Raw genomic sequence first — 13,100 nt, 5'->3', positions numbered from 1 at the left:
CACTTTATAAGTAAAGTTAAAATAATTTGATTGGTATTCATCTAGCGTGTATTATAGAGGAGTAGGAAGCAAATCATTTCACTGATTAAAAACACATACCGTATGTCTGATTATCCTAGAAAAAATTTCTAGCAACAACTTTTGTATTACTGCAGTTGCTATGTTAGATTGATTTTTATCTAAACCAAACAAGATACTTTATTTAATTTGGGGCTAGTACAGTATATTGAATACATGTAAATTGAATGTTCTTGTGCATTCATACCAATGAAGTCCTCTGTAAACTATGACATTCTCTGCTTTGCTTTTGGATACAGTTAATGAAATTTTACAGGATTTAAAAAGCAGCCTCAGATAATAAGTACTGCAACATAGGAGGGTTGTAAGCCAGTAAAAAGAGAGTTAAGTGTTAGACATTTTAAAAATCTTTACTTCAAAGAGATTTTAAAAATACAATTAATTGTCTTACATCTAGTTTCAAGAAGGGATGTTTCATTTGACTGAACAAATACGTTAAGAACCGGCTCACAGACTATCCTGTGGACTCTAGAAATATAGGTCTGGTGAGAAGTATTTACGATTGGTCAACAGCACAGTCAAATAGACTAGAAACTAGCAGCAGCAGCATCACTGATTTTTTTCTGGCACTGCTTCTTTTTCAATATTTCAATTACTGTAGAGAATAATATAAATGGATTTATGGAAGTTAAATTAATTTAACTTTCTGTTTGGTTAGCAAGAAGTCACTGCACAAAAACTTCAAAGTAATTGCATTGATTTGACTTAACAATTGTTAACTACTTCCCAGTTTGCTCTGTACTAATATGAAATCAAACTTTGTGAGGTCTGAAACTTACCATTCCCAGACTCTTAAACTCTTGTCATCAGATGTACTCACAAACCGTCTATTCTCATCCACAAACACAATGGTGTTGACAGCTCCCAAATGCCTATCGTACTCCTGCACAATCTCCCCACTTCGAATGTCCCACTGCAAATGACACAGCCAGCGTCAGAGCCACTTAAGTTCTAATACATTCCTGAACTTGAAACTATAAAGCTTCTGATATTTAGTCAGACTTTCAGGTCAGAGAGCAAGCACTCTAGCAAAAGCCTTTGAGGCAGTGTTCATTCAAAAACACTGTTAAGAAAGGAAAGAAAATGTCTAAGGCATTGCTGTTACACAGCAGCTAAATTTAAACTTCAGGTACAAAACCTTTACTTTATAAACCTATGAGATCAGGAAACATTTAATTAAGTTCTGAGTCTTACCTGTACAATTTTTTTATCTGACATTCCTGCCACAAAAAGACTTTGTTTATCTTCATCAGGATTGAATTTGACACAGTATGGAACCTTCCTGTTTGTGAACCTGGAAACACATTGCCCTGTCAACAGACAAGCCATTCAAATTAAATCAGTTCAAAAGTTTCACAAGCATAGTTTTATAAATGCTCGCAGTAATAAGCTATCATCAATTTACCATCTTTGTACCTAGAGATGCTTTACTTAGTTTAGATCAGGAGAAAACAAAAACATAGGCTTTCAACTCCCTGAAAAGATCAAAGATTGGGAATTATTCTAGAGATGACTTGGATCTTGTTTATATTAGATCTCTTCCCTCCCGCCGCCCCCAACTTTCCCACCATTGCTACCTGGTTCAACCCAGGCAACTGGTCACACGCTGGAGCTGATCTTTAGCCTAGATATCAATACTGAGGACATCACAACCCAGCCACTGTCTTGGACAGACCCATCACCTTATTAAGGCAGCAGTCAGAAACCTCCAACTGCCAGGCAGCAAGACAGACCAATGATCCTGATTCAACCATGAATACTCATGGATGCCACCAAATTCCAAAGCTTCCTAAAAGATATCAGCACCCCACCATGAGTCATCAGGAACCTGATGACTCATTATCACCTCCATTACTAGATCCATCAGTTGTAGAGTTCTACAAGGAACAATTCTCTCACCAGTCCTTTTCAACATCTATATAGAACCACTAGATGAACTGGTCAGACAACATGAACTCAAGTGTCAGCGATATGCAGAGGACACACAGTTTTACCTATCCTATTCCTTCACCGCCACCACCAGCAAGATCCAACACTTGGACAAAAATCAGCTGGTTGAAGCTGAACTTAAGCAAGGCAGAAACTATGGTGACAGTCAGAAAAAACATTTTGAAGAGTTTGCAGCCAGAGGAGATTTTCCTTTGGTTGAAGGTACACCTCCCCATTCGGTCAATTGAGTTCATAGGTAAGGAGCTCTCCTGGATTCCTCACTGATGCTAAGTACCTGCACAGCCACATCTTTGAGTAATGTTTTCTATCATCACAAAACCCGCCACTGCACAAACCTCTCCTCTGGGCAGAGAACAACCGCATGATACTACCGTGAGAAGTGAAGGATAAAAACCTATACAGAACAGAACTGACCAGGACCGATCCATTGGTGATGGCAACAGTGGAAGCAGCAGTAGTATAAAAGAGATGTCAGCGGCTGCTGTTTTTTTTAACCCACAGTGTCATTTAGACCTGCTCTGGGCATTTAGATGACAAGAGTGATTAAAATGCTGTCAGCCATGTGCATCTTTTTTACATATTGCTATTTCCATTGTTGCCTCCACAAGGTAATTTTAAGGAAAACAAATCATAGACATGGCCTTGCAAACTAAGTGCCAGGAGATTATGAAGCCTTCTGAACAAAGATGCCCTATACACAGCTCTTTAATGGTGTCCAGCCTTGATACTGTATGTATTTTAGGAGGGCAAAATTTGGCCTCCAGTATGTATTGTCAATTAATATGCATGAGAATAAAAGAATCCATTTTGACTTTCAAAGACCAAGCTGAATTTGCAGTCTATCAGTTAGAAAAAAATATTTTTCCCCTTGTAAACTAAGCAAGGACAGTACACACACCTTGGAGATACAAACCTGAAAGGCCCACAATATCATCGTAACAAAGTCAATTTTAAGTGAAGAGCTAAAAACGGAATTCATGCAGAACACTTGAGTTACTGGCGTCCAAGTACAGAAAAGGTGATCCTCATCTACTTCTAAAGATCTGGGGGAGGCTGCTCTAGCCATCTGCCACCCTGGGTAAAACTTCAGTGTGCCACCCCCCATTCCTACCCTCTAGAACAGCAGTTTTCAAACTCTTTTTCTAGTGACCCAGTTGAAGAAAATTGTTGATGACTGCAACCCAATGGAGCTGGAGATGAAGGTTTGGAGTGTGGAAGGGGCTCAGGGCTGGGGCAGAGGTCAGGGCTGCGGGGTGGGTCTGGGAATGAGGGGCTCAGGATGTGGGAGGGGGCTCTGGGTTTGGGGGCGCTCAGGGCTGGGGTAGAGGGTTGAGGTGCAGGAGAGGGTCAGGGCTCTGGGCTGGGGGGTGCAGATTCTGAGGTTGGGCCAGGGATGAGGGTTTTGGGGTACAGGTGGGGGCTCTGGGTTTGGGGGGCTCAGCCTTGGGGTAGGGGAGTTGTGGGCTTACCTGTGGCGGCTCTCGGTCAGCAGGGATGCTAAGGCAGGCTTCTTGCCTACCCTGGCACCACGGACTGTGCTGCGCCCCGGAAGTGGCCAGCAGCAGGTTCAGCTCCTAGACGGAGGCATGTAAGTGGCTCCACGTGGCTCTCGCCCACAGGCATACCCCCTCCACCTGCCAGCTCCCACTGGCCAGTGCGGAACCGGTGCTTGGGATGAGGCAGCATGCGAAACCTAGGAGACGGACCTGCTGCTGGCCGCAGCATGGTGTCAGAACAGGTAGGGACTAGCCTGCCTTAGGAGGGCAGCACCACTAACGGGACTTTTAATGGCCCCGTCTGAGATGCTGACCAGAGCCACTGCAATCCAGTACCTTACATTCCATGACCCAGTTTGAAAGCTACTCTAGAACAGAGCTTCTCTACTGAAATAATGGATCCAGGGTTTTAGCTGAAGTGGGAGCAAGTACCTAGTCACAGCACCATGCATTGTGGGTTTGGCCCAACTGCCCCTCCATCGTGATAGAGGGACCTCTGGGCCAAATTTGAGTGAGTGGCCTTGTGACCTGGTGCACGGGGTCACAGTGTAACTCAGTTTTGGTCCAGCTGCCCCAGGAAGTTGCCTAGTTTGCCTATAGCTGGAATGGCCCCATAGCTTTGATATGCGAGGTATTTAAAAAAAAATAAAAATAAAAAATAAAAAATGATGTTACTGACAATTCTGTGTTCCAAAGCCTCTTCTCTGAAGTTGCCCTATCCAGGTTATTTTTTACTCTTTTATTAGCTGTTTTCCTACATTGAGAAAATCTAGATGAAGAGGACCTTGAACATGACTATTAAAAAAGTGCAAAGTGGAAGATGACTGGCTGCAAGAAAGCTAAGATCAGTCACCACCCAATTTCAAGTAAAGCAAACTTCATCTATTCGGCAAATGCACAAAAGTAAGGAAGTCTTCAGTTAAGTATTGAGCATCTGCTAAATACCACTGAGGCACAATGGGAGTAGTAGTGCAGCATTAAGAAAACCATATTTAGTATCTAACAGGATTTAAAATATCCTTTTTGTATGTAAATACCTTAGATTTGTATTTGGCCGAGACACTCAGCATTAGGTCAATATAATTATTTGTTAACGTTCTTAGCAATGAAAATACAAATGTTGTGAAATAAATGTCGTTGCTATGATTACTGTTGTTATTTCTTTCCCTAACCCGTTTGGGAAAATTCTTTTTTTGTTTTAAATCTGGAAGAATTATTATGGAATAAATCCTTTACTAAATTATAGTGAAATATTCAATTCAAAAATTTACTTTTAGTACTTAATTTCATTCTTATAAGTGAAGGGGTGCCAAATAATTCCCTCTAATTTAGTAAATGTTTGGCCCCATTCTTTGACTGACTTGAAAACTTACAAAGAAAAAGAAATTTTTTTTAAATAAATGTGTAAATCCTTGTTACGATGGATTTTTATCTTAAACACCAAGACTACCTTAACTGTAGCGTTACAGTGACAGCAAAAACATTCAGGAGATGAGAAAATTGCTCTCCCTGTATTTGAAATAGCAGTGTTGCACTATAAGAGAAAACATGGCTATTAAAACAGTAGCTATTTACTACTAGTTACAAAGATTATCAGATTTGAACATGTATATATTTAAGCCTACCTGTTTCAGTGTCCCAGAGTTTAAGATACCGGTCATATGCTGCACTAAGAAACTGAGTTCCAGCATTGTTAAAGCAGATGTCTCGAACTGCTTTACTGTGCCCTAAAAGATAAAAAAGAAGAATTAACTCTTTACCCCCAGGGCTAGGAATTAGGATTTTCTGGAGAACGTTACCACAGATAGAATGCAGATAAACTACAATACCAATGGTGAATTACAGCTTTTAATTACACTCTCTGGCAACACAGAAAACTACTAGAACTTACCTAAGAAAATCTTGTAAATTTAATTCCAGCAGACCTATTCAGCTGGAAACGTAACAGTACCTTCTAAAGGCCGTTATGAGATTTGAAAATAAAGCCATTGGGAATTACCTCTGCAAAGAGACTGACTGCAACACTGAGGAAAATTCTAAAACGTTTCCAGATGAAACATAACAAACCTTTAAAAATAAACATCTATTTGAGGAATAAGACTGACCTCAGGAGGCCTCCCTGCACTAGGAAAATCCTCCATTGCTACACCACCATAGTTGCAGCCCCAACAGCTATCAGTTACAGGGCTCATATGGCAACTGCCATTTTTATTACTGTATTGTCTAAGTCTGTCCTTAACAAGGTTATGAGACACAGTGGCAAAACATCAACTCCCTCTAGTGGTGAGAATGCAACAGCAGGAAATTTCCCAAAGCAGTCTAGTGCAGACAGCCAGACAGAAGTTACTTTGGAACTGCATTGACAGAAGGGTTTGTTTTGGAACAAGTGCATCTTAATACTTAACTAGCCTAATATCTGAACCATATGAGGATGGGATAAGTGCCAGGATGGTAAAAGAAAGTTTAGATGACTAGTTTTGTTGACGTTCATATTAAAAGTCTGTCTCCTGCAAAGCAATTTATTTTAATTAAAATATGTCTTGTCTGCATATTCTAGACATCTTAAAATGTGATGCAGCTGAACTCTCCACTGCACTGAAATGACATGTATTGCATTACAAACATGATGCACAAGTAGCACCTCAAAATCCACTATTGCTTCAAAGATTGTCCTGGACATAGTTACAGCAACAACGCACTGCACGTGAAAACTATCACAACAAACATTAACATCTAAGACAAAAAAGTAAGGGAGAAACAACAACTGAACACTATAGAGGAATTCAATGAAGAGAATGCCAACTGCTGGGCACAGAAAAATCCTGGGATGGCAGCAATAGCAAGTGGGTAAATAATTTTGCCATGCTTAAATTAAATCCCCTGTGGACTATAGGAAATATTTAGGTCAGGAAGGCATGTTGCTCAGGTAGAATAATCTGCCCCGCCTTGCAGAATAATTTGGGTTAGCCATTGTAGCAGACTTATAAGGGCCCTACGTTTTAGCTTACACATACTTTTAAAATAAATACAGCAGGTGAATCTGACTCATGACAGGAAAGTTCTGAAACCACAGTTCAAAGAGATCCGTTCCTCAGGCATCAATTTAGCCAATCTGCTTGATGCCTTGGCTACCAGGAACATTGATAAAAGGGCACTTCAAATGACAGCACATCATTTTACAAGTGTTTTTCCACTTCAAGAGAAAAACCTGCTGCTCATAAGCTGCAGCAAAGACTGCTAGAAAGCTCACATTTCCCTCTTTCAATCCTCTATAAAAGTTCTCAATTACAAGGAAAATATTGGAGTTGTTCCATTTTTATATTTAAAAGGAGGGCTGAACAGTTTTTGTGAGAAGTCTCTCTGTTCCTTTTGCATTAGAAATTCAGTTCTCCTCTAGCCCAGCTGATGGAGGGAGGAATAGCTCAGTGGTTTGAGCATTGGTCTGTTAAACCCAGGGTTGAGAGCTCAATCCTTGAGGGGGCCATTTATGGGACTAGGGTAAAAAAAATCTGTCTGGGGACTGGTCCTGCTTTGAGCAGGGGGTTGGACTAGATGACCTCCTGAGGTCCCTTCCAATTCTAGAATTCTACAATACGAACTAGTTAAATGATGATATCACAATAGTTAATTTTAGCACACCCAAAAGTGTGCTAGGTACCTCACAGTACAAGTAAGGAGACATTACCTCTGCTCTGAGCATACTGTCTAATTTCAGACATGAAGTACTGAGGGGAGGAGTAGGTAACAAAAAATAGGGAACTATCTGATCCATTTCTGGTAATGACCGATAACCGATTGACGCAGTACACTAATAACTTGTTTTATGGTCTAGAAGTCTTCAGTGCCAACACTAAATCATGTGGATTAAAAACGAAAGAAGGTCATGCACAAATGCAGCCTCTTCAGCTTTCATGCCAACACCATATTGAAAAGCTGACATATCTCTCAGATGCCTACATGTCTTCTGTGGCACTGACACCCTCCCCCCCAAAAAATAACAAAGTAATTAAATCTACTTTGGCGGGGGATTGGGGGGGAGAGGAGACAAGGAAAGAAGGAAGTTGTTTTAATGTATATTAAAGAGTTCAGTAAAAAAAAAAAGAGAGGTTACCAATAAATGTTCGTAAGCATCTTCGTTCACCATATACCTCCCACAGCTTGGGGGAAAAGAAAAGACAGAAATGTTAATTTCTGCACCACATTCTTATTAAATGACAAGTTTAACTACAGATGTACGAGACACTATATGAGAATTTTGGTCACAACTAGCCTATCTTGAAATTCAGAAATAATGTGAACATTTGCCACAGAATTTCTGCAACTCTCTCAGTGTGCAAGAGTGAACTAAAATGAAATTTCATTCAGCAATGAGAAATTAAATGGCCCAGTTTCCTAAACTCAGAGCACGAAATTTTCAGCAAAAAATGTTTTGCTATCAACATCTATCCCAGCTATAAAGTTTAGCTTTACATAAAATTGTGTTTTACCAAATGATAGCAGCAGCAAAAGGTAAGCTTAAGGACTTGTGACCTTCACAACCTAATTGGATTAGCATTTAAATGTTATTAAGTACCTATACTGTGCTAACACCCAAATTGTTTTAGGCATTTTACATACAGACATGAAGCCAGAGTGCTAGCCCCAAAAGGCTTACAATTAGGGCTGTCATACGATTAAAGTGATTTATCCTGCTGTTAAATAATAATCGAATACCATTTATTTAAATATTTTTGGATGTTTTCTACATTTTCAAATTTATTGATTTCAATTACAACACAGAATACAAAAGCAGCAGAGAATCCTGCGGCACCTTATAGACTAACAGACGTTTTGCAGCATGAGCTTTCGTGGGTGAATACCCACTTCGTCGGATGCATGTAGTGGAAATTTCCAGGAGTAGGTATATATATGCTAGCAAGCAAGCTAGAGATAACGAGGTTACTTCAATCAGGGAGGATGAGGCCCTGTTCTAGCAGCTGAGGTGTGAAAACCAAGAGAGGAGAAACTGTTTCTGTAGTTGGCAAGCCATTCACAATCTTTGTTCAATCCTGAGTTGATGGTGTCAAATTTGCAGATGAACTGAAGCTCAGCAGTTTCTCTTTGAAGTCTGGTCCTGAAGTTTTTTTGCTGCAGGATGGCCACCTTAAGGTCTGCTATAGTGTGGCCAGGGAGGTTAAAGTGCTCTCCTACAGGTTTTTGTATATCACCATTCCTAATATCTGATTTGTGTCCACTTATCCTTTTCCGTAGAGACTGTCCAGTTTGGCCGATGTACATAGCAGAGGGGCATTGCTGGCATATGATGGCGTATATTACATTGGTGGACGTGCAGGTGAATGAACCGGTGATGGTGTGGCTGATCTGGTTAGGTGCTGTGATAGTGTCGCTGGTGTAGATATGTGGGCAGAGTTGGCATCGAGGTTTGTTGCATGGATTGGTTCCTGAGCTGGAGTTACTATGGTATTTTTCAATTCACCTAATATAAGCACTGTATTGCAACCTTTTTATTATGAAAGTGGAACTTACAAATGTAGAAGTGTGTACAAAAAAAACTGCATTCAAAAGTAGAACAATGTAAAATTTAGAGACTACAAGTCCACTCAATCCTACTTCAACCAATCACTCAGACAAACAAATTTGCCGGAGATAATGCTGCCTGCTTCTTGTTTACGTCATTTGAAAATGAGAACAGGAGTTCACATGGCACTGTTGTAGCCGGCATTGAAAAATATTTACATGCCAGATGCACTAAAGATTTATATGCCCTGTCATACTTCAACATCATTGCAGAGGGCATGCATCCATGCTGATGATCATGGGTGGTGCGTGAACCGCCAGCTGGGGGAGGCTGGCCCTCAGCCCCACCCCTTCCACCCGAGGCCACGCTTCTTCCCCTACCGCTGCACTGGAGCCAAGCTCCCCCCCTTCCACTGGAGCCCAGAGCTGACCCCGCCCCACCACAGCCACTGGCCCAGTCCCACGGCTAGCTCCCCAGCCCCAAAGGATCGCCGGGAGGGTGGGCAGCGCGCAGCCCCAGCTTCCCCAGCTGTGCGAGTTGGGCGGCCAGCCACAGCCTCCCCAGCTCCAGAATGAAGAAGGGTGGGTGGTGCATGGCCCCAGCCTTGGAACGCTGGAAAGGTGGGCGACTGCAGCCTCCCCAGCTCCAGAGTGTGGGAAGGAGGGTAGCATGCAGCTCCAGTGGGGCTGGAGCCGGAGGACTGGAGCCACACAGGGAGCGGTCACAGCAGGGGGTGGGTTCACGCCTGGCTGTTTGGGGAGACAAAACCTCCCCCCAGCCTATGAGACCTGCCGCCCATGCTGATGACCGGTTCTGTTCAATAATGATCAAAAGCAGAGTGGACCGGCAGGTTCATTTTCATCATCTGAGTCAGATGCCACCAGTAAAGGTTGATTTTCTTTTTTGATGGTTCGGGTTCTGTAGTTTCTGCATTGGGGTGTTGCTCTTTTAAGGTTTCTGAAAGCATGCGCCACACCTTGTCCCCCTCAGATTTGGATGGCACTTCAGATTCTTAAACCTTGGGTCGAGTGCTGTAGCTATTTTTAGAAATCTCACATTGGTACCTTCTTTGCGTTTTGTCAAATCTGCCTTGAAAGTGTTCTTAAAATGAACATGTGCTGGGTCATCATTTGAGACTGTTATAACATGAAATATATGGCAGAATGCGGGTAAAACAGAACAGGAGACATACAATTCTCCCCCAAAAAGAGTTCAGCCACAAATTTAAATTAACACCATTTTTTAAGGAGCATCATCAGCATGGAAGCATGTCCTTTGGAATGGTGGCCAAAGCATGAAGGGATATATGAATGTTTAGCACATATGGCACGCAAATATCTTACAAGCCAGCTACAAAAGTGCCATGCAAACACTTGTTCTCACTTTCAGGTGACATTGTAAATAAGCAGCAGGAAACAGTATCTCCTGTAAATGGAAACAAACTTGTTTGTTTTAGCAATTGGCTGAACAAGAAGTAGGACTGAGTGGACTTGCAGGCTCTGAAGTTTTACATTGTTTTGTTTTTGAGTGCAGTTATGTAACAAAAAAATTCTACATTTATAAGTTACACTTTAATGATAAAAAGATTGCACTACAGTACTTGTATAAGGTGAATTGAAAAATACTATTTCTTTTATCATTTTACAGTATAAATATTTGTAATCAAAAGTTTATATATAAAATGAGCACTGTACACTGTATTCTGTGTTGTAATATAAATCAATATATTTAAAAAAAGCAGAAAAACATCAAAAAATATTTAATAAGTTTCAGTTGGATTTCTGTTTAACACTGTAATTAATTTTTTAAAGCCTGATTAATTTTTTTGAGTTAATCGTGTGAGTTAACTGGAATTAATTGACAGCCCTACTTACAATCTAAACATAAAAACAGATGAGAAATGAGGGAGAAGAACACAAAACACAGTACATGCAGCGTAGGCAGGGTGGTGATAGGCATCTATTTAACACACACAGAGCCAAGTTGCTGAAGAAATCTTAATTTTTGCACTTCCTGACTTAAATTTAACTGTGATCTTTCTACTGCATTAAAATAGTTTCTGCATTATTTATTTTTACATTCAAAGCAGGTAGATATGGCTGTGACTGACAACTTAACTATTTCTACGCAGAACAAAGAAACTAATTCAAACCATTTGAGAGAAAAACTATAATGTTGGAAAACTATTTATTTGACAATTTTTAGCCTGATACAAATTTAAACAGAGGTCTCAAACCCTGGAAAAGTAGGTGTTCTAATAGAAATTAGACTCAGTATTTAAATGCTGTGAATGCAACATTTGTATGAAGTGAAGGTATATCAGAAACAACTCACTTTAATTTTACAGTCCATGGAGCAAGACAGCAAAATGTGGCCAGAGAGTGGAAACAACCTGACTGCACTGACACCCTGTAAATAAGAACATAAATGATTAAGAAACAGCAAATTGAGCATTTGGATTTTTCGTAGATCAATTTCTCTCTTTTCTAAAATATTCAGATCAAATCCTAAAACACAACCTTTCCAGAAATGTGAAAGATTGAAGAGGAGCTTGTACAATCTCCAGCAATGTATTTTAAACAATTGCTCCTGCTGAATCACCAGGGGGCAATCTTGAGTCACTGCAACAGTTGTGTGCATGCTCCCTTCCCCTCCCACACTGACACCCACCTACACCATTACCATGGCAGCCCTTGGCAAAGAAATACAAATTGTGGGTTTGGAACGTTAGCTCTGACAAAAGAATAACACAGAGCTCTCCCCCCTGCCAATCTGACCTCTTCATAATACACCCAGGTCTGCACAATCATGATTACCATCCTCTTTATACTACAATCCTGTGACCAGTAACTGGGGCCTCTCTAAGCAGCCTCCTGGGGTCACTTCAAACTCAGGCCTTTTGCATGACAATAACTTCAACCACACAGGCCCTGACCCTGCAAACAGTAAAGGTCTTTGTAACTTTACTCAGGTGAGCAATCCCAGTGGGCTGCAATCAGATTTTTCAAGAGGTTACTATAAAACCAACAGATATGTATGTGGAAAAAACCCCCAAAAGACTTTGACAGACAGACAATACTTTACATCATTTTACTTTACAGCATCCTGATTTCTGGATGCTAGTTTCCTACAAAAAAGCTTATTCTATTACTCATACCTAAACAGAGCAAGGGAATTCATAAACATGCTATGTTACATATGAAGTTTGAAACATCACGAATACAAGGAAACTAAATCTTGAACTCAGAATGGGAGAAGTGAAGGAAACACTGATTCAGACAGTTTTCAAGTGTGTTTATTTAGACAGCCTCTCAAGCCTGCTTAGTGCTCAACAAACAAAAAAGAGGCACTAAGTTGATAGATACAAAACCATATTTTCATGGCAGTTAAGTTGTATTGGCAAACTTTTCCCAGTAAAATTCGCACATGTAAACACAGGTAATTGTTCATATATGAACCATCTGCATGTGCAGTTTTCTGATGAGTAAGCAACAGCTCCACTCAGAGTACACACAATGTATGAGACAAACCTATCTTTTCTTGAGTATTAGGGTAATTCAGTGTTATAAAAAGATTTGCAGGGGATTTTAAGAGGTACCACGGAAATCAGTGCATGGAACATAGTGGGGTGAAAAAAAGATTTCCTCAAAAAAAGATTAATTACTGAATAGGACTCTAATAGTGCAGCTCTACAGGGAGCAGTAATGGTGGAAGTGCTAGTGTAGACAGAATGCCGGCATTTTTACCTTCCAACTATCTTCACTAAATAGGATTAGCAGACTTGGTGGCAAGAACTTCTGCAGTTGGTCTATATAAGTTCTCTCACTACTGCTACCATAAATAGAAAGTGCGGTGCAGAGAAAAACCCACAAGGAATGAAAATCCTAGCCCGACTGATGTCAAAGGGAGTTTTGGTACTGACTTCCATGAGGTCACGATTTTCACCCAAGATTTCTCAAGTTCAGAATTATGCAAAAAGCCAGACACAACAGCTCCAAAACGAGGCAGAAACTGCCCAAATCATTACAATGTTAATCTTTACCACCCCATTGAGATGT

The 13,100-nt window shown here is 40.6% G+C and overlaps 1 protein-coding gene across 1 annotated transcript in view; it reads right to left on the bottom strand.

Moving 5' to 3' along the window:
• Positions 1–13,100, bottom strand: part of CDC40 (cell division cycle 40) — a 52,514-nt gene that overhangs the window by 8,921 nt on the left and 30,493 nt on the right. Inside the window, 5 exon segments of the mRNA XM_075063897.1 lie at positions 858–991; positions 1,273–1,388; positions 5,150–5,251; positions 7,636–7,681; positions 11,377–11,451. Of these exon segments, the coding sequence (XP_074919998.1) occupies positions 858–991; positions 1,273–1,388; positions 5,150–5,251; positions 7,636–7,681; positions 11,377–11,451 (473 nt within the window).

The sequence above is a fragment of the Chelonoidis abingdonii genome, chromosome 3 (assembly GCF_003597395.2).
Source record: "Chelonoidis abingdonii isolate Lonesome George chromosome 3, CheloAbing_2.0, whole genome shotgun sequence".
In the NCBI taxonomy this organism is placed as follows: domain Eukaryota; kingdom Metazoa; phylum Chordata; order Testudines; family Testudinidae; genus Chelonoidis; species Chelonoidis abingdonii.
Note: the sequence above shows the minus strand (reverse complement) of the source record. Positions and strands in the feature narration are given on the sequence as shown.